At 46.3% G+C, this 19,086-nt stretch overlaps 1 protein-coding gene across 2 annotated transcripts; it reads left to right on the plus strand.

The window, feature by feature from the left end:
* Positions 1–469: 469 nt before the first annotated feature.
* On the plus strand, positions 470–18,993 carry LOC129861330 (uncharacterized). 2 transcript variants are annotated; one of them, XM_055932661.1, is made up of 15 exons: positions 470–647; positions 1,370–1,452; positions 1,613–2,095; positions 4,780–5,692; positions 5,781–5,838; positions 5,981–6,044; positions 8,004–8,033; positions 8,163–8,258; positions 9,708–9,779; positions 14,811–14,978; positions 15,988–16,125; positions 16,430–16,565; positions 16,718–17,151; positions 17,684–17,800; positions 17,903–18,993. In XM_055932661.1, the coding sequence occupies exons 2-15, from the start codon at positions 1,414–1,416 to the stop codon at positions 18,101–18,103; spliced, it is 2,949 nt and encodes a 982-aa protein (XP_055788636.1). In that variant the 5' UTR covers positions 470–647; positions 1,370–1,413; the 3' UTR covers positions 18,104–18,993. The 2 variants fall into 2 exon arrangements, with proteins under 2 accessions (XP_055788636.1, XP_055788637.1); XM_055932662.1 differs by having other exon boundaries at positions 14,811–14,951.
* Positions 18,994–19,086: the final 93 nt, after the last annotated feature.

The following is a 19,086-nucleotide window of genomic DNA, read 5'->3' on the forward strand; positions in this document are numbered from 1 at the left end:
GCACACTAGTGAAATACATATGGCCTTTGCCGCACGGGATATTTAGTTAAGCTCCTAAATATAGTTGCAGTTGAATTTGTTTTTAGCGTTATGAATAGGCCTAGTTTGAAAGCACAGTGTTTCAAGTCCAGAGGCAATCAGCCCCATGTTATTTTCAAACACACACACACACAAAATAATACATTGATGGGAATTTTACAGTGTGTATGCATCATGTCCAGTAGTTACATATTATACCAACTTACAGTATGTACAGAAGTACATACCTAGTACATAACACCCAGCTGACCAGTCTCGCTGAGATAGGGAGAGAGAAAACGACCAAATAGCTAACTTCTACACCCAACTACAGTGTCAACTGGGCATGGCAGTCTCTAATCAATGGGTCCCACCAGTGTGTGGCATCATTGGTGCTACAGCTTGTTGGTGAGATAGAGGAACATGCATGACGTGGTTCCCCATCCCCTTTACTTCCTGAAAAAAAACATGCAAGACAGACAGAGCGATTTGAGAAACACAGAGAATCTACAAAGTGGACACGGATTAGAAGACAGAGAAAGCTTGGCTGTTTTTTGTGTGTTTTTTTTTTTAACTTCACGCCGCCTCTTCAGGATCCATTGCTTCAAACAATATTGATGACTGAGCAGGTAACATGTACATATTGCAATAACTCTATGTAGTTATGTTAAACCTCCCTGTAGTCATGCTTCCCTTCCCTACTGAAACTCTGTTGTCACAGCAGCCAGATAAATGTCTTATTTTGTGTTTAACTATCTTCTTCAACTTGCTTTTTTAATTTTTTTACATAAAGCCTTTAGCAAACTGACAGATGTTTATTGCGCTTTAGTTTGACAAACTTTCTGTGTTACATGTACACATTTGTCAAGTTTGAGGAGCAATGAAGAGCTCCCTGTCAACTGTAAAATGTTATGAGAGAAGTTAAACTGCCGTTCTGAGAAATAACAAGTAGTTGTAGGCTAATTATACATTCACGTCATCTGCTTCTCGAGGTGTGTGTCATTTACTGATTGAGTATCCGCCGCGTTATTCACCAGGTTATTCACCAGGTTATTCACCAGGTTATTCCCCATGTTATTCATCACGTTATTCACCACGTTATTCCCCATGTTATTCATCACGTTATTCACCAAGTTATTCACCAGGTTATTCACCAGGTTATTCACCATGTTATTCACCAGGTTATTCACCATGTTATTCCCTATGTTATTCATCACGGTATCCACCACCTCCACTCCTGCATTCATTTACCCAATCTGACATAACCATTTTAACTGCTATATTTGTCATGTGTCTCTACATGTCAATTGCAATAACAATATACTTTATTTTTTAACATATTCACTTGCAGTTTTAAGACTAGGCCTACACCCTCATCATAACAACCAGACTACCATGGAGACCCTGGATATCACCCTGACCAAGTGGTTTAAGGTGAGAGAATAACAACTCTGCTTGAGGAAGGTCTCTGGCTGAAAGGTCACGCTATGTTTTTAACCTTGGAGTCGTGCTTCAACTTCTGATGCGTCATTCGTTTATTTAAGGTAGCACCGCTATTCCAGTTGTTTGACCATAAAACCCTCTATTGCGCCAGGTGAAAGAATACGACCAGAAGAGTGAGCAGCGGGCAGAGAAACACGAGGGACTCCGGGGACGTAACAACATCACTTCCTGTCGGAGCCCAACCAGAGAACTGGACACGCGGTGGATCAAGAAGGAGCTGAGGCGGAAGAGACAGCAGGAATTCGATATAAGACGATCGGTCAGCCCAGAAAGGGCCAAAGATTCTGGAAAGGTCAAGGACGACAGTTGTGTCATCTGTGACACAGCCAAGTCAGAGACGGTGGGGGCTAAGGTCAGTGTGACCCCTAAGTCAAATCTGCGTGGGTCACAAAGGGCGAAAGACTCTGCAAAGATCAAGGATGACAGTTGTGTCATCTGTGACGAAGCGAAGTCAGAGTCTTTGCAGTGTAACATCAATTGGCCTATGCCCCCTAGGCTTATGTCCAATGGACGGCCATTGATAATGGCTCGAAGAATAAAGACATCCAAAGATGACCTGGACAACAGTGAATGGGTAAAAGAAAACACATGTAATTCATGGTTTACCACCTACTTTACTACATGCCTATTGGTTTACCATCTACTTTACTACATGCCTATTGGTTTACCATCTACTTTACTGCATGCCTATTGGTTTACCATCTACTTTACTACATGCCTATTGGTTTACCATCTACTTTACTGCATGCCTATTGGTTTACAATCTACTTTACTACATGCCTATTGGTTTACCATCTACTTTACTACATGCCTATTGGTTTACCATCTACTTTACTACATGCCTATTGGTTTACCATCTACTTTACTACATGCCTATTGGTTTACCATCTACTTTACTGCATGCCTATTGGTTTACCATCTACTTTACTACATGCCTATTGGTTTACCATCTACTTTACTACATGCCTATGTAACGGATGTGAAATGGCTAGCTAGTTAGCAGGTACGCGCTAGTAGCATTTCAATCAGTTACGTCACTTGCTCTGAGACTTAGTAGTGTTGTAGTGTTGTGGCCGCGGCCTTTGTGGAGCGATGGGTAACGACCGTGCTTCGTGGGCGACCGTTGTTGATGTGTGCAGAGGTTCCCTGGTTCGCGCCCGTGTCGGGGCGAGGGGACGACGTAAAGTTATACTGTTACATTGATGCTGTTGACCCGGATCACTGGTTGCTGCGGAAAAGGAGGAGGTTGAAAGGGGGGTGAGTGTAACGGATGTGAAATGGCTAGCTAGTTAGCAGGTACGCGCTAGTAGCATTTCAATCAGTTACGTCACTTGCTCTGAGACTTAAGTAGTGTTGCCCCTTGCTCTGCAAGGGCTGCGGCTTTTGTGGAGCGATGGGTAACGACGCTTCGTGGGTGTCGGTTGCTGAGGTGTGCAGAAGGTCCCTGGTTCGCGCCCGGGTCGGGGCGAGGGGACGGTTTAAAGTTATACTGTTACACCTATTGGTTTACCATCTACTTTACTGCATGCCTATTGGTTTACCATCTACTTTACTACATGCCTATTGGTTTACCATCTATTTACTACATGCCTATTGGTTTACAATCTACTTTACTACATGCCTATTGGTTTACCATCTACTTTACTACATGCCTATTGGTTTACCATCTATTTACTACATGCCTATTGGTTTACCATCTACTTTACTGCATGCCTATTGGTTTACCATCTATTTACTGCATGCCTATTGGTTTACAATCTACTTTACTGCATGCCTATTGGTTTACCATCTATTTACTGCATGCCTATTGGTTTACCATCTATTTACTGCATGCCTATTGGTTTACAATCTACTTTACTGCATGCCTATTGGTTTACCATCTATTTACTGCATGCCTATTGGTTTACAATCTACTTTACCGCATGCCTATTGGTTTACCATCTACTTTACTGCATGCCTATTGGTTTACCATCTATTTACTCTATGCCTATTGGTTTACCATCTACTTTACTGCATGCCTATTGGTTTACCATCTACTTTACTGCATGCCTATTGGTTTACCATCTACTTTACTACATGCCTATTGGTTTACCATCTACTTTACTACATGCCTATTGGTTTACCATCTACTTTACTGCATGCCTATTGGTTTACCATCTATTTACTGCATGCCTATTGGTTTACCATCTACTTTACTGCATGCCTATTGGTTTACCATCTACTTTACTACATGCCTATTGGTTTACCATCTACTTTACTGCATGCCTATTGGTTTACCATCTACTTTACTGCATGCCTATTGGTTTACCATCTATTTACTCTATGCCTATTGGTTTACCATCTACTTTACTGCATGCCTATTGGTTTACCATCTACTTTACTCTATGCCTATTGGTTTACCATCTATTTACTACATGCCTATTGGTTTACCATCTACTTTACTACATGCCTATTGGTTTACCATCTACTTTACTACATGCCTATTGGTTTACCATCTATTTACTACATGCCTATTGGTTTACCATCTACTTTACTGCATGCCTATTGGTTTACCATCTATTTACTGCATGCCTATTGGTTTACCATCTACTTTACTGCATGCCTATTGGTTTACCATCTATTTACTGCATGCCTATTGGTTTACCATCTACTTTACTACATGCCTATTGGTTTACAATCTACTTTACCGCATGCCTATTGGTTTACCATCTACTTTACTGCATGCCTATTGGTTTACCATCTATTTACTCTATGCCTATTGGTTTACCATCTACTTTACTGCATGCCTATTGGTTTACCATCTACTTTACTGCATGCCTATTGGTTTACCATCTACTTTACTACATGCCTATTGGTTTACCATCTACTTTACTGCATGCCTATTGGTTTACCATCTATTTACTGCATGCCTATTGGTTTACCATCTACTTTACTGCATGCCTATTGGTTTACCATCTACTTTACTACATGCCTATTGGTTTACCATCTACTTTACTGCATGCCTATTGGTTTACCATCTACTTTACTGCATGCCTATTGGTTTACCATCTATTTACTCTATGCCTATTGGTTTACCATCTACTTTACTGCATGCCTATTGGTTTACCATCTACTTTACTCTATGCCTATTGGTTTACCATCTATTTACTACATGCCTATTGGTTTACTGATTCTGACTATCCAGGGCTCATTTATTCATTAAGGTAACATTACAGCATAATTATTCAGTTCCTTCATTATTACTGTTGTATTTACCAGGCCTCAATATGGAAAAATGAGAAGAGCAGTACTAGAACACTAGAGGCAGTTTCCTACACCTTCACCACCTCCACCCCAACCTTCACCACCTCCACCCCAACCTTCACCACCTCGACCAGAGAACCACCCACCTCCACCCCTACCTCCACCCTGAAGACGTCCACCCCGAGCAGAGATCTAGTCCAGCCCAGGTTAAAAGCCTCGACAAAACAACCACCCACCTCCACCCCTACCTCCACCCCTACCTCCACGCCTACCTCCACCTCTACCTCCACCTCTACCTCCACCCCTACCTCCAACCCTACGTCCACCCCGAGCAGAGATCTAGTCCAGCCCAGGTTAAAAGCCTCGACAAAACAACCACCCACCTCCACACCTACCTCCACTCCTACCTCCACACCTACCTCCACCCCTACCTCCACCTCTACCTCCACCCCTACCTCCACCCCTACCTCCACCCCTACCTCCACCCCTACCTCCACCCCTACCTCCACCCCTACCTCCACCCCTACCTCCACCCCTACCTCCACCTCTACCTCCACCCCTACCTCCACCTCTACCTCCACCCCTACCTCCACCCCTACCTCCACCCCTACCTCCACCTCTACCTCCACCCCTACCTCCACCCCTACCTCCACCCCTACCTCCACCTCTACCTCCACCCCTACCTCCAACCCTACGTCCACCCCGAGCAGAGATCTAGTCCAGCCCAGGTTAAAAGCCTCTACAAAACAACCACCCACCTCCACCCCTATCTCCACCCCTACCTCCACCCCTACCTCCACCCCTACCTCCACCCCTACCTCCACCCCTACCTCCACCCCTACCTCCACCCCTACATCCAACCCTACATCCACCCCGAGCAGAGATCTAGTCCAGCCCAGGTTAAAAGCCTCGACAAAGAAAGGAAAGGGTACTTCTATTTCTTTATAACACTTCCATACAATACAATTATGACCAAGTCATATTTAATGTAAAACATTGCCATTTCACTCTACCAGGCATCCTGAAGGGTACAGGAGGTAAGAAGACACAGCAAGAAGTCAGCTCACAGACAGAGTGAGTCTCAATCATGTATTTGTCTTGAAATGATGGTGTATAAAACCCACAAACTGTAGTAGCAGAAAACACATCAAATCTCTGATTCTGTTGTTTTCTTGATGTCAGTCTCTGTAACAAAATAAATGTTTTCTATCTACAGGCCTGGCTCTATGTACACATCTGGCTCTATATACAGGCCTGGCTATGTTACCGTCAAGGAATCTGTGAGTTTCCACAATCCACCTTGCTCACAATTGTGTGCAGTACCATATAGATCAGTCACTACAATCTGAGGTTAAATACACCCCCCACCCCCCCATATAGATCAGTCACTACAGTCTGAAGTTAAATACACCCCCCCCCCCCCCCCCCCATATAGATCAGTCACTACAGTCTGAAGTTAAATACACCCCCCCACCCCCTTTTACAGATCAGTCACTACAGTCTGGGGTTAAATACCCCCCCCCCCCCCCCATACAGATCAGTCACTACAGTCTGAGGTTAAATACCCCCCCCCCCCCATATAGATCAGTCACTACAGTCTGAAGTTAAATACACCCCCCCCCCCCATATAGATCAGTCACTACAGTCTGAGGTTACATACCCCCCCCCCATATAGATCAGTCACTACAGTCTGAGGTTAAATACCCCCCCCCCCCCCCCATACAGATCAGTCACTACAGTCTGAGGTTAAATACCCCCCCCCCCCTCCCCATATAGATCAGTCACTACAGTCTGAGGTTAAATACCCCCCCCCCCCCCATATAGATCAGTCACTACAGTCTGAGGTTAAATACACCCCCCCCCCCACCCAGTATAGATCAGTCACTATAGTCTGAGATTAAATACACCCCCCTCCCCCCATATAGATCAGTCACTACAGTCTGAGGTTACATACCCCCCCCCCCCCCCCCCCATATAGATTAGTCACTACAGTCTGAGGTTAAATACCCCCCCCCCCCCCATACAGATCAGTCACTACAGTCTGAGGTTAAATACCCCCCCCCCCCCTCCCCATATAGATCAGTCACTACAGTCTGAGGTTAAATACCCCCCCCCCCCCCATATAGATCAGTCACTACAGTCTGAGGTTAAATACACCCCACCCCCCCACCCCATATAGATCAGTCACTACAGTCTGGGTTAAATACACCCCCCCCCCCCCGATATAGATCAGTCACTCCAGTCTGAGGTTACATACCCCCCCCCCATACAGATCAGTCACTACAGTCTGAGGTTAAATACCCCCCCCCCCCCAATATAGATCAGTCACTACAGTCTGAGATTAAATACACCCCCCCCCCCCCATATAGATCAGTCACTACAGTCTGAGGTTACATACCCCCCCCCCCCATATAGATCAGTCACTACAGTCTGAGGTTAAATACCCCCCCCCCCCCAATATAGATCAGTCACTACAGTCTGAGATTAAATACACCCCCCCCCCCCATATAGATCAGTCACTACAGTCTGAGGTTACATACCCCCCCCCCCCCCATATAGATCAGTCACTACAGTCTGTGGTTAAATACCCCCCCCCCCATACAGATCAGTCACTACAGTCTGAGGTTAAATACACCCCACCCCCCCACCCCATATAGATCAGTCACTACAGTCTGGGTTAAATACACCCCCCCCCCCCCGATATAGATCAGTCACTCCAGTCTTAGGTTACATACCCCCCCCCCATACAGATCAGTCACTACAGTCTGAGGTTAAATACCCCCCCCCCCCCAATATAGATCAGTCACTACAGTCTGAGATTAAATACACCCCCCCCCCCCCCCCTATAGATCAGTCACTACAGTCTGAGGTTACATACCCCCCCCCCCCATATAGATCAGTCACTACAGTCTGAGGTTAAATACCCCCCCCCCCCCAATATAGATCAGTCACTACAGTCTGAGATTAAATACACCCCCCCCCCCCATATAGATCAGTCACTACAGTCTGAGGTTACATACCCCCCCCCCCCCATATAGATCAGTCACTACAGTCTGAGGTTAAATACCCCCCCCCCCATACAGATCAGTCACTACAGTCTGAGGTTAAATACACCCCCCCCCCCCCCCATATAGATCAGTCACTACAGTCTGAGGTTAAATACCCCCCCCCCCCCCATATAGATCAGTCACTACAGTAAAAAAATGTTATTTTAACTTTCCCCTGTTCCTCCTTGACAGGAAGTTATTCAGCTGGATGTTTACTTGCAGGTAAAACGTTTTTTTGTTTGTTTTTACCCAACCTGTAATGTGGCCAGTTAAACATGTGTACGGCTAGTTGTCCTTTAAGGAAGTGTTTGGCCTTCATATGACATCCTGTTCTGTTCCTCCTCGCGGCAGGAGGCTCTATGGAGAGAGGAGGGCCTGAAGAAGAAGTTGGCTGTTCTCCAGAAGCGTGGCTCCACCCTGCTGCATCACTCTGACACCCTATGGACCGTAAGACACTTACCTGCCTCACATACCACACCCACTTTCTTCATACCTGCCTCACATACCACACCCACTTTCCTCCTACCTGCCTCACACACCACACCCACTTTCCTCATACCTGCCTGACATACCACACCCACTTTCCTCATACCTGCCTTACATACCACACCCACTTTCCTCCTACCTGCCTTACATACCACACCCACTTTCCCCCTACCTGCCTCACATACCACACCCACTTTCCTCATACCTGCCTGACATACCACACCCACTTTCCTCATACCTGCCTCACATACCACACTCTCTCATCTCATACCTGTCTGCCTCATACAAACAGAAACTCATTGCCATGATCATGTACATTATCTGTAGTGTTCTCTGTTTCTGACTACGGTACAGCAGACAGGATGAGACTGTAGTGTTCTCTGTTTCTGACTACGGTACAGCAGACAGGATGAGACTGTAGTGTTTCTCTGTTTCTGACTACGGTGCATCAGGCAGGATGAGACTGTAGTGTTCTCTGTTTCTGACTACGGTACAGCAGACAGGATGAGACTGTAGTGTTCTCTGTTTCTGACTACGGTACAGCAGACAGGATGAGACTGTAGTGTTTCTCTGTTTCTGACTACGGTACAGCAGACAGGATGAGACTGTGGTGTTTCTCTGTTTCTGACTACGGTACAGCAGACAGGATGAGACTGTAGTGTTCTCTGTTTCTGACTACGGTACAGCAGACAGGATGAGACTGTAGTGTTCTCTGTTTCTGACTACGGTACAGCAGACAGGATGAGACTGTAGTGTTTCTCTGTTTCTGACTACGGTACAGCAGACAGGATGAGACTGTAGTGTTCTCTGTTTCTGACTACGGTACAGCAGACAGGATGAGACTGTAGTGTTTCTCTGTTTCTGACTACGGTACAGCAGACAGGATGAGACTGTAGTGTTTCTCTGTTTCTGACTACGATACAGCAGACAGGATGAGACTGTAGTGTTCTCTGTTTCTGACTACGGTACAACAGACAGGATGAGACTGTAGTGTTCTCTGTTTCTGACTACAGTACAGCCGACAGGATGAGACTGTAGTGTTCTCTGTTTCTGACTACGGTACAGCAGACAGGATGAGACTGTAGTGTTCTCTGTTTCTGACTACGGTACAGCAGGCAGGATGGGTCTGTGGTTAACGGCTAGCTTCCTTCTGCTCTCGTCTGTACCTTGCTCACAGAGTAACATCAGAGAACATCAGTATCTAGGAAGAGAGATTGCTGTAGCTCTCATACAGGAAGGGTGTGTTCTTATTGTTTCTGTTCACAACAGACTGTGTCTGCCTTTAATTGGTGCATATACGGGACAGACCCGTGGCGACGAGTAAGGAGACTCGTTGGTGGTGTCAACCAGCCGTTGGTCTTTCCTCAGCAGATTTCAGTGGTGCAACACGTTTCCTCTCCACTCCCACAGACAAGCTGCAATGAAGACCTACTAAAGAACAAGATCAGAGCATTGGAAACACAGCTGCAAGTCTGTCTGCAGGTAAGAATAGCACGCTGCTGCATCCGCAGCTGTGGACTGAGGATGTGCTCCTTCTCAGCAAAGATAAAATATCACTCTTGTCAGTTCTAGTTTGTCCTATTTTGTTGTCAGATGCTTCTAATGTTTGCAACATGAGTTTGAAAAGTATGTGTTTGGCATCCCGGGTAAAATGTCATTAGTAGGATTTATAACAGTTGTATGGTGACCTTTGGTTAAAACAACCATTCAGGCAATATCTCGGGTTCAGAACACACAACCATCTCATACTGATCCGATGATAGTGTACACAGAGAGTGGTGTTGCCATGTGGTTTGTGGGTTATACCTCCTTAAGCTCATGTATTTATATTTATTAATATGGAACCCCATTAGTTCCTGCCAAGACAGCAGCTACTCTTCCTGGGGTTTATTATGGAACCCCATTAGTTCCTGCCAAGACAGCAGCTACTCTTCCTGGGGTTTATTATGGATCCCCATTAGTTCCTACCAAGACAGCAGCTACTCTTCCTGGGGTTTATTATGTATCCCCATTAGTTCCTGCCAAGGCAGCAGCTACTCTTCCTCAGGTTTATTATGGATCCCCATTAGTTCCTGCCAAGGCAGCAGCTACTCTTCCTGGGGTTTATTATGGATCCCCATTAGTTCCTGCCAAGGCAGCAGCTACTCTTCCTGGGGTTTATTATGGATCCCCATTAGTTCCTGCCAAGGCAGCAGCTACTCTTCCTGGGGTTTATTATGCATCCCCATTAGTTCCTGCCAAGGCAGCAGCTACTCTTCCTGGGGTTTATTATGGATCCCCATTAGTTCCTGCCAAGACAGCAGCTACTCTTCCTCGGGTTTATTATGGATCCACATTAGTTCCTGCCAAGGCAGCAGTTACTCTTCCTGGGGTTTATTATGGATCCCCATTAGTTCCTACCAAGACAGCAGCTACTCTTCCTGGGGTTTATTATGGATCCCCATTAGTTCCTGCCAAGGCAGCAGCTACTCTTCCTCAGGTTTATTATGGATCCCCATTAGTTCCTGCCAAGGCAGCAGCTACTCTTCCTCAGGTTTATTATGGATCCCCATTAGTTCCTGCCAAGGCAGCAGCTACTCTTCCTGGGGTTTATTATGGATCCCCATTAGTTCCTGCCAAGACAGCAGCTACTCTTCCTGGGGTTTATTATGGATCCCCATTAGTTCCCGCCAAGGCAGCAGCTACTCTTCCGGGGGTTTATTATGGATCTCCATTAGTTCCTGCCAAGGCAGCAGCTACTCTTCCTGGGGTTTATTATGCATCCCCATTAGTTCCTGCCAAGGCAGCACCTACTCTTCCTGGGGTTTATTATGGATCCCCATTAGTTCCTGTCAAGACAGCAGCTACTCTTCCTCGGGTTTATTATGGATCCCCATTAGTTCCTGCCAAGGCAGCAGTTACTCTTCCTGGGGTTTATTATGGATCCCCATTAGTTCCTGCCAAGGCAGCAGCTACTTTTCCTGGGGTTTATTATGGATCCCCATTAGTTCCTGCCAAGGCAGCAGTTACTCTTCCTGGGGTTTATTATGGATCCCCATTAGTTCCTGCCAAGGCAGCAGCTACTTTTCCTGGGGTTTATTATGGATCCCCATTAGTTCCTACCAAGACAGCAGCTACTCTTCCTCGGGTTTATTATGGATCCCCATTAGTTCCTGCCAAGACAGCAGCTACTCTTCCTGGGGTTTATTATGGATCCCCATTAGTTCCTGCCAAGGCAGCAGCTACTCTTCCTGGGGTTTATTATGGATCCCCATTAGTTCCTGCCAAGGCAGCAGCTACTCTTCCTGGGGTTTATTATGCATCCCCATTAGTTCCTGCCAAGGCAGCAGCTACTCTTCCTGGGGTTTATTATGGATCCCCATTAGTTCCTGCCAAGACAGCAGCTACTCTTCCTCGGGTTTATTATGGATCCCCATTAGTTCCTGCCAAGGCAGCAGTTACTCTTCCTGGGGTTTATTATGGATCCCCATTAGTTCCTACCAAGACAGCAGCTACTCTTCCTGGGGTTTATTATGGATCCCCATTAGTTCCTGCCAAGGCAGCAGCTACTCTTCCTCAGGTTTATTATGGATCCCCATTAGTTCCTGCCAAGGCAGCAGCTACTCTTCCTCAGGTTTATTATGGATCCCCATTAGTTCCTGCCAAGGCAGCAGCTACTCTTCCTGGGGTTTATTATGGATCCCCATTAGTTCCTGCCAAGACAGCGGCTACTCTTCCTGGGGTTTATTATGGATCCCCATTAGTTCCCGCCAAGGCAGCAGCTACTCTTCCGGGGGTTTATTATGGATCTCCATTAGTTCCTGCCAAGGCAGCAGCTACTCTTCCTGGGGTTTATTATGCATCTCCATTAGTTCCTGCCAAGGCAGCACCTACTCTTCCTGGGGTTTATTATGGATCCCCATTAGTTCCTGTCAAGACAGCAGCTACTCTTCCTCGGGTTTATTATGGATCCCCATTAGTTCCTGCCAAGGCAGCAGCTACTTTTCCTGGGGTTTATTATGGATCCCCATTAGTTCCTACCAAGAAAGCAGCTACTCTTCCTCGGGTTTATTATGGATCCCCATTAGTTCCTGCCAAGACAGCAGCTACTCTTCCTGGGGTTTATTATGGATCCCCATTAGTTCCTGCCAAGGCAGCAACTACTCTCCCTCGGGTTTATTATGGATCCCCATTAGTTCCTGCCAAGACAGCAGCTACTCTTCCTGGGGTTTATTATGGATCCCCATTAGTTCCTGCCAAGGCAGCAGCTACTCTTCCTGGGGTTTATTATGGATCCCCATTAGTTCCCGCCAAGGCAGCAGCTACTCTTCCTGGGGTTTATTATGCATCCCCATTAGTTCCTTCCAAGGCAGCAGCTACTCTTCCTGGGGTTTATTATGGATCCCCATTAGTTCCTGCCAAGACAGCAGCTACTCTTCCTCGGGTTTATTATGGATCCCCATTAGTTCCTGCCAAGGCAGCAGTTACTCTTCCTGGGGTTTATTATGGATCCCCATTAGTTCCTGCCAAGGCAGCAGCTACTTTTCCTGGGGTTTATTATGGATCCCCATTAGTTCCTACCAAGACAGCAGCTACTCTTCCTCAGGTTTATTATGGATCCCCATTAGTTCCTGCCAAGACAGCAGCTACTCCTCCTGGGGTTTATTATGGATCCCCATTAGTTCCTGCCAAGGCAGCAACTACTCTTCCTCGGGTTTATTATGGATCCCCATTAGTTCCTGCCAAGACAGCAGCTACTCTTCCTGGGGTTTATTATGGATCCCCATTAGTTCCTGCCAAGGCAGCAGCTACTCTTCCTGGGGTTTATTATGGATCCCCATTAGTTCCTGCCAAGACAGCAGCTACTCTTCCTGGGGTTTATTATGGATCCCCATTAGTTCCTGCCAAGGCAGCAGCTACTCTTCCTGGGGTTTATTATGAATCCACATTAGTTCCTGCCATGGCAGCAGCTACTCTTCCTGGGGTTTAATATGGATCCTCATTAGTTCCTGCCAAGGCAACAGCTACTTTTCCTGGGGTTTATTATGGATCCCCATTAGTTCCTGCCAATGCAGCAGCTACTCTTCCTGGGGTTTATTATGGATCCCCATTAGTTCCTGCCAAGGCAGCAGTTACTCTTCCTGGGGTTTATTATGGATCCCCATTAGTTCCTGCCAAGGCAGCAGCTACTTTTCCTGGGGTTTATTATGGATCCCCATTAGTTCCTACCAAGACAGCAGCTACTCTTCCTCGGGTTTATTATGGATCCCCATTAGTTCCTGCCAAGACAGCAGCTACTCTTCCTGGGGTTTATTATGGATCCCCATTAGTTCCTGCCAAGGCAGCAACTACTCTCCCTCGGGTTTATTATGGATCCCCATTAGTTCCTGCCAAGACAGCAGCTACTCTTCCTGGGGTTTATTATGGATCCCCATTAGTTCCTGCCAAGGCAGCAGCTACTTTTCCTGGGGTTTATTATGGATCCCCATTAGTTCCTGCCAAGACAGCAGCTACTCTTCCTGGGGTTTATTATGGATCCCCATTAGTTCCTGCCAAGGCAGCAACTACTCTTCCTCGGGTTTATTATGGATCCCCATTAGTTCCTGCCAAGACAGCAGCTACTCTTCCTGGGGTTTATTATGGATCCCCATTAGTTCCTGCCAAGGCAGCAGCTACTCTTCCTCTGGTTTATTATGGATCCCCATTAGTTCCTTTCAAGGCAGCAGCTACTCTTCCTGGGGCTTATTATGGATCCCCATTAGTTCCTGCCAAGACAGCGGCTACTCTTCCTGGGGTTTATTATGGATCCCCATTAGTTCCTGCCAAGGCAGCAGCTACTCTTCCTCAGGTTTATTATGGATCCCCATTAGTTCCTGCCAAGGCAGCAGCTACTCTTCCTGGGGTTTATTATGGATCCCCATTAGTTCCTGCCAAGGCAGCAGCTACTCTTCCTGGGGTTTATTATGAATCCACATTAGTTCCTGCCATGGCAGCAGCTACTCTTCCTGGGGTTTATTATGGATCCTCATTAGTTCCTGCCAAGGCAACCACTACTTTTCCTGGGGTTTATTATGGATCCCCATTAGTTCCTGCCAATGCAGCAGCTACTCGTCCTGGAGTCCAGCAAAATTAAGGCATTACAAAACATTTCACAACAGATTTCACAACAGACCCCTACTCTACTACCACATATCTACAACACAAAATCCATGTGTATGTGTATGTATAAAGCGTATGTTATCATGTGTGTGTATGCATGTGTCTCTGCCTGTGTGTGTGTGTCTCTTCACAGTCTCCGCTGTTCCATAAGGTGTATTTTTGTCTGTTTTTTATATCTGATTCTATTGTTTGCGTCAGTTACCTGATGTGAAATAGAGTTCCATGTAGCCATGGCTCTATGTAGTACTGTGCGCCTCCCATAGTCTGTTCTGGACTTGGGGACTGTGAAGAGACCTCTGGTGGCATGTCTTGTGGGGTATGCATGGGTGTACGTATGTCTATGTATGACCAGTTTATAACTTGCTGTTCTCACAGAAACTCCCCTTGGATGGAGTGAAGAAGCTAGTGATACAGATGGAGAAACAGAAGGGAGCGTATGAGGAGAAAGCCTTGGAGGTCATCCAGAGGGCAACAGAGGAGAAAAAGGAAGCTCTCAGTCAAGCTGAGACACTCGAGGTTGGGGTCTCTACAGAAAGGCTTGAAGTGCGCGCACACACACACTCTCTCTCTCTCTCTCTCTCTCTCTTTGTCTCTCTCTCTCTCTCTCTCTCTCTTTGTCTCTCTCTCTCTCTCTCTCTCTCTCTCTCTTTGTCTCTCTCTCTCTCTCTCTCTCTCTCTCTCTCTCTCTCTCTCTCTCTCTCTCTCTCTCTCTCTCTCTCTCTTTCTCGCTCTCTCTCTCTCTCTCTCTCTCTCTCTCTCTCTCTCTCTCTCTCTCTCTCTCTCTCTCTCTCTCTCTCTCTCTCTCTCTCTCTCTCTCTCTCTCTCACTCTCTCTCTCTCTCTCTGGCACATACAGATACCCTGTTCATACCTGCCTCACATAACACACTCTCAGTCAAGCCGAGACACTCGAGGTTGGGGTCTTTCTTTGTCTCTGTCTCTCTATCTGGCACATACAGACACCCTGTTCATGTACAGGCCGGCACTTTGCATCTATACTCAACTGATGTTAAGTTTTGGCTATAATGAGATGCATTTCACCAGGTTTCTACTGTCGAGATAGTGTATTGAAAACTATGAAGCCCTACATTGATAACACTTGTAGTGGCTTGTCTTGTATAATGTAGATGTACTTCTCTGTCCACTAGGTGCTGTCTCTCTGTATAATGTAGATGTACTTCTCTGTCCACTAGGTGCTGTTTCTCTGTATAATGTAGATGTATTTCTCTGTCCACTAGGTGCTGTCTCTCTGTATAATGTAGGTGTATTTCTCTGTCCACTAGGTGCTGTCTCTCTGTATAATGTAGATGTATTTCTCTGTCCACTAGGTGCTGTCTCTCTGTATAATGTAGATGTATTTCTCTGTCCACTAGGTGCTGTCTCTCTGTATAATGTAGGTGTATTTCTCTGTCCACTAGGTGCTGTCTCTCTGTATAATGTAGATGTATTTCTCTGTCCACTAGGTGCTGTCTCTCTGTATAATGTAGATGTATTTCTCTGTCCACTAGGTGCTGTCTCTCTGTATAATGTAGGTGTATTTCTCTGTCCACTAGGTGCTGCTGCAGGCAGCCAGAGTGGAAGCGGCGCAGTGGCAGGGTCTGTGTGAGGAAATGAAGGAGAGCTCAGAACAGCTGAAGAAGAAACAGGAGATCAGCTCTGAACAGGTCCTTCAACTGCAGAACCAACTGGAGGTACAGTAGCCGCTGCTGTGCAGACAGCAGCTATCGCAGACTGGAGTGTTCTGTGAGGCACTGAAGGATGCCATCATAGTCAGTCAGCCTCTGGCGAAGTGAGACTACATCATGATCAGAGAGACCGCTGCATATTGTACGATCCATTGGGTTACTGTCATTTAACTCACTGGAGTTGGATAAAATGTGGATCTGAAACAGATTTAAATTCTGGAGAAAAAACAAAAACGTTTATCTAGACATAGCTGTGTGATGTGTATATTAATGCTCAAGTAAGAGGCTGGTTGGTGTCTGTTGTGTGCAGCTGGCCAGGGGTCAGGAGGCGGGGCTGAGGGAGGAGCTGGGGGCAGTACAGCGAGTGGAGGAGGAGTTACAGTCCAACATTGTTCTACTGGAAGAACAGAACGAGAACCTGAGGGAACAAATCCAGGAGTTGAGAGGTTAGAGGTCATACAAATAACACATGTAGTTTGATACACACACACACCAATTTTCATGGGGTTCTGCATCTAAATATATTTTAGTAGTAAAGTAGAAACTAAAGGAATTAATTAATGAATGGCTTTCTCATCTTGCCTTGCCTGACTCCTAGATGCCAGAACTGAGACTCAGGAGGTGTCCCTGGATGAATCCTTGGCCCAGTTGGATGTGTCTCTGGAGCAGTCAGAGGAGTTGGAGCGGACCCTGGCCCAGTTGGACGTGTCTCTGGAGCAGTCAGAAGAGTTGGAGCGGACCCTGGCCCAGCTGGATGTGTCTCTGGAGCAGTCAGAAGAGGAGGAGGAGGAGGAGGAGCGGACCCTGGCCCAGTTGGATGTGTCCCTGGAGCAGTCAGAAGAGTTGGAACGGACCCTGGCCCAGTTGGACGTGTCTCTGGAGCAGTCAGAGGAGGAGGAGGAGGAGGAGGAGGAGGAGGAGGAGGAGCTGATTGTATCGTCGCAGCAGAAGCAGTTATCATGGGGAGATGGAGATCAGGTTCTGGAGCAGCTCCGTCACGCTCTGGACCGACTACAGCTGAAGGAGAGGGAGGTGAGGGAGGAAGGGGTTCATAAACCCAGGCCTCGTAGTGATTACAGGAGAATAATGACAGTTATTACAACGTTCATTGAAACGTTGCCAATAAGTAGGAATGGAATGACAGGAGCTCCGCCCTCCTGAATTGGGCCAATAAGTAGGAATGGAATGACAGGAACTCCGCCCTCCTGAATTGGGCCAATAAGTAGGAATGGAATGACAGGAGCTCCGCCCTCCTGAATTGGACCAATAAGTGAAACAGGAATATTTAATTCTCAGCCAAATGTAAAGATGTTTCAATTTAGTTCCCAAATTCTATTTCATACACAATGGTGAAAAAATTGGTATTTCATAGTGTCTGTGTGTCTGTGTGTCTGTGTGTGTCTGTGTGTGTGTGGTGTGTGTGTGTGTGTGTGTGTGTGTGTGTGTGTGTGTGTGTGTGTGTGTGTGTGTGTGTGTGTGTGTGTGTGTGTGTGTGTGTGTGTGTGTGTGTGTGTGTGTGTGTGTGTGTGTGTGTGTGTGTGTGTGTGTGTGTGTGTGTGTGCAGTGTGAGGAGCTGCAGAACGATCTGGAGGCCGTAGAGGCAGAGTGCCAGTCATGCCAGGTCCGTCTGACACAGTGCAGGGACGAACTCCGACAGCTCAGCCACCGACGCAGCAGCAGGGTGAGTGAGTGTGTGTGTGCAGCACCCTCCCTTTGTTGCCCCCCCCCCACAGGTTAACTTTTTAAAGACAAGAATTGTATGTACTTTTGCTTGTGTTTGTAGAAGCCCTGTGTCTCGTGGATATGTCTCTGTGTTCCACTACTACTGCTCCTGGCCATGGTGGCGGCGGCCATCTTGTGGGCGTGGCATCCTCCCTTCAAGGACCAAGTCCAGGACCTGTACTCAGCTGTAGAGGAACACATAGAGGACTATCTACTGCAGGCCGTCTCTCCACAACACGTTGGCTGCTTCAGGCCTGTCTGACCACAGCACGTTGGCTGCTTCAGGCCTGTCTGACCACAGCACGTTGGCTGCTTCAGGCCTGTCTGACCACAGCACGTTGGCTGCTTCAGGCCTGTCTGACCACAGCACGTTGGCTGCTTCAGGCCTGTCTGACCACAGCACGTTGGCTGCTTCAGGCCTGTCTGACCACAGCACTAGCCTGAGTCCCACATCGGTTTGGGCTCTCTTGCCAACTCTAAGACATTGGACTTGACAAGACAGTACAAAGAGATCTGGGACTCAGGCTACCACACCACAGCACAGCTCAGGTTTAAGATTTATAGTTTGATTGAGTTTGTTTTGTGTATATTAGGAATTTTTGTTAAGGTATTATTAATTACTTTTTTAACAAAAAAATCTAACAAAAACAATCCAAATGATAAAAGACAAAACAATCTATTAATTTAATTTATATTTATAACTCAGAACCTTTGTGTGCCTTTATAGATGAATTGAGAAGGACAACTAAGCATTAGTTGCTTTTGATTCCAACTTTAAAGTAGTCTCTGCAGATAGAGTTTGATTGACTTAAACATGAATGTTTACAATGTTACACATTACACAAACTTTGGGATAAAAATAACAATTTACTGCCTATCAGTGGAAGCGGCTGAGAGGAGGACTGCTCATAGTAACGGCTGGAATGGAGTCAATGAAATGGAATCAAACCACATGGACACCACGTCATGGAAACCACGTCATGGAAACCACGTCCTCCCAGCAGCCTCCTCTGCTGCATATGCATCGTTATGTAATAATTGTTCAATATCTTTGTTTGAAATGATTATATTGGACTAATGCACCTCATATTTTAGTTGAACAAAAAAATCGTGCAGATCATGTAAATCATTAGAAAAGTATCATAATAAGTATTCTGTTTTGTGTCATTTTGTTTGAGAAACAGAGACCGCGATTCAATCCGATCAGCTGTAGATCAGCGTTGTAGCGCGCTTGACATTTAAAGG

This window comes from Salvelinus fontinalis, chromosome 8 (genome assembly GCF_029448725.1).
Source record: "Salvelinus fontinalis isolate EN_2023a chromosome 8, ASM2944872v1, whole genome shotgun sequence".
In the NCBI taxonomy this organism is placed as follows: Eukaryota; Metazoa; Chordata; class Actinopteri; order Salmoniformes; family Salmonidae; genus Salvelinus; species Salvelinus fontinalis.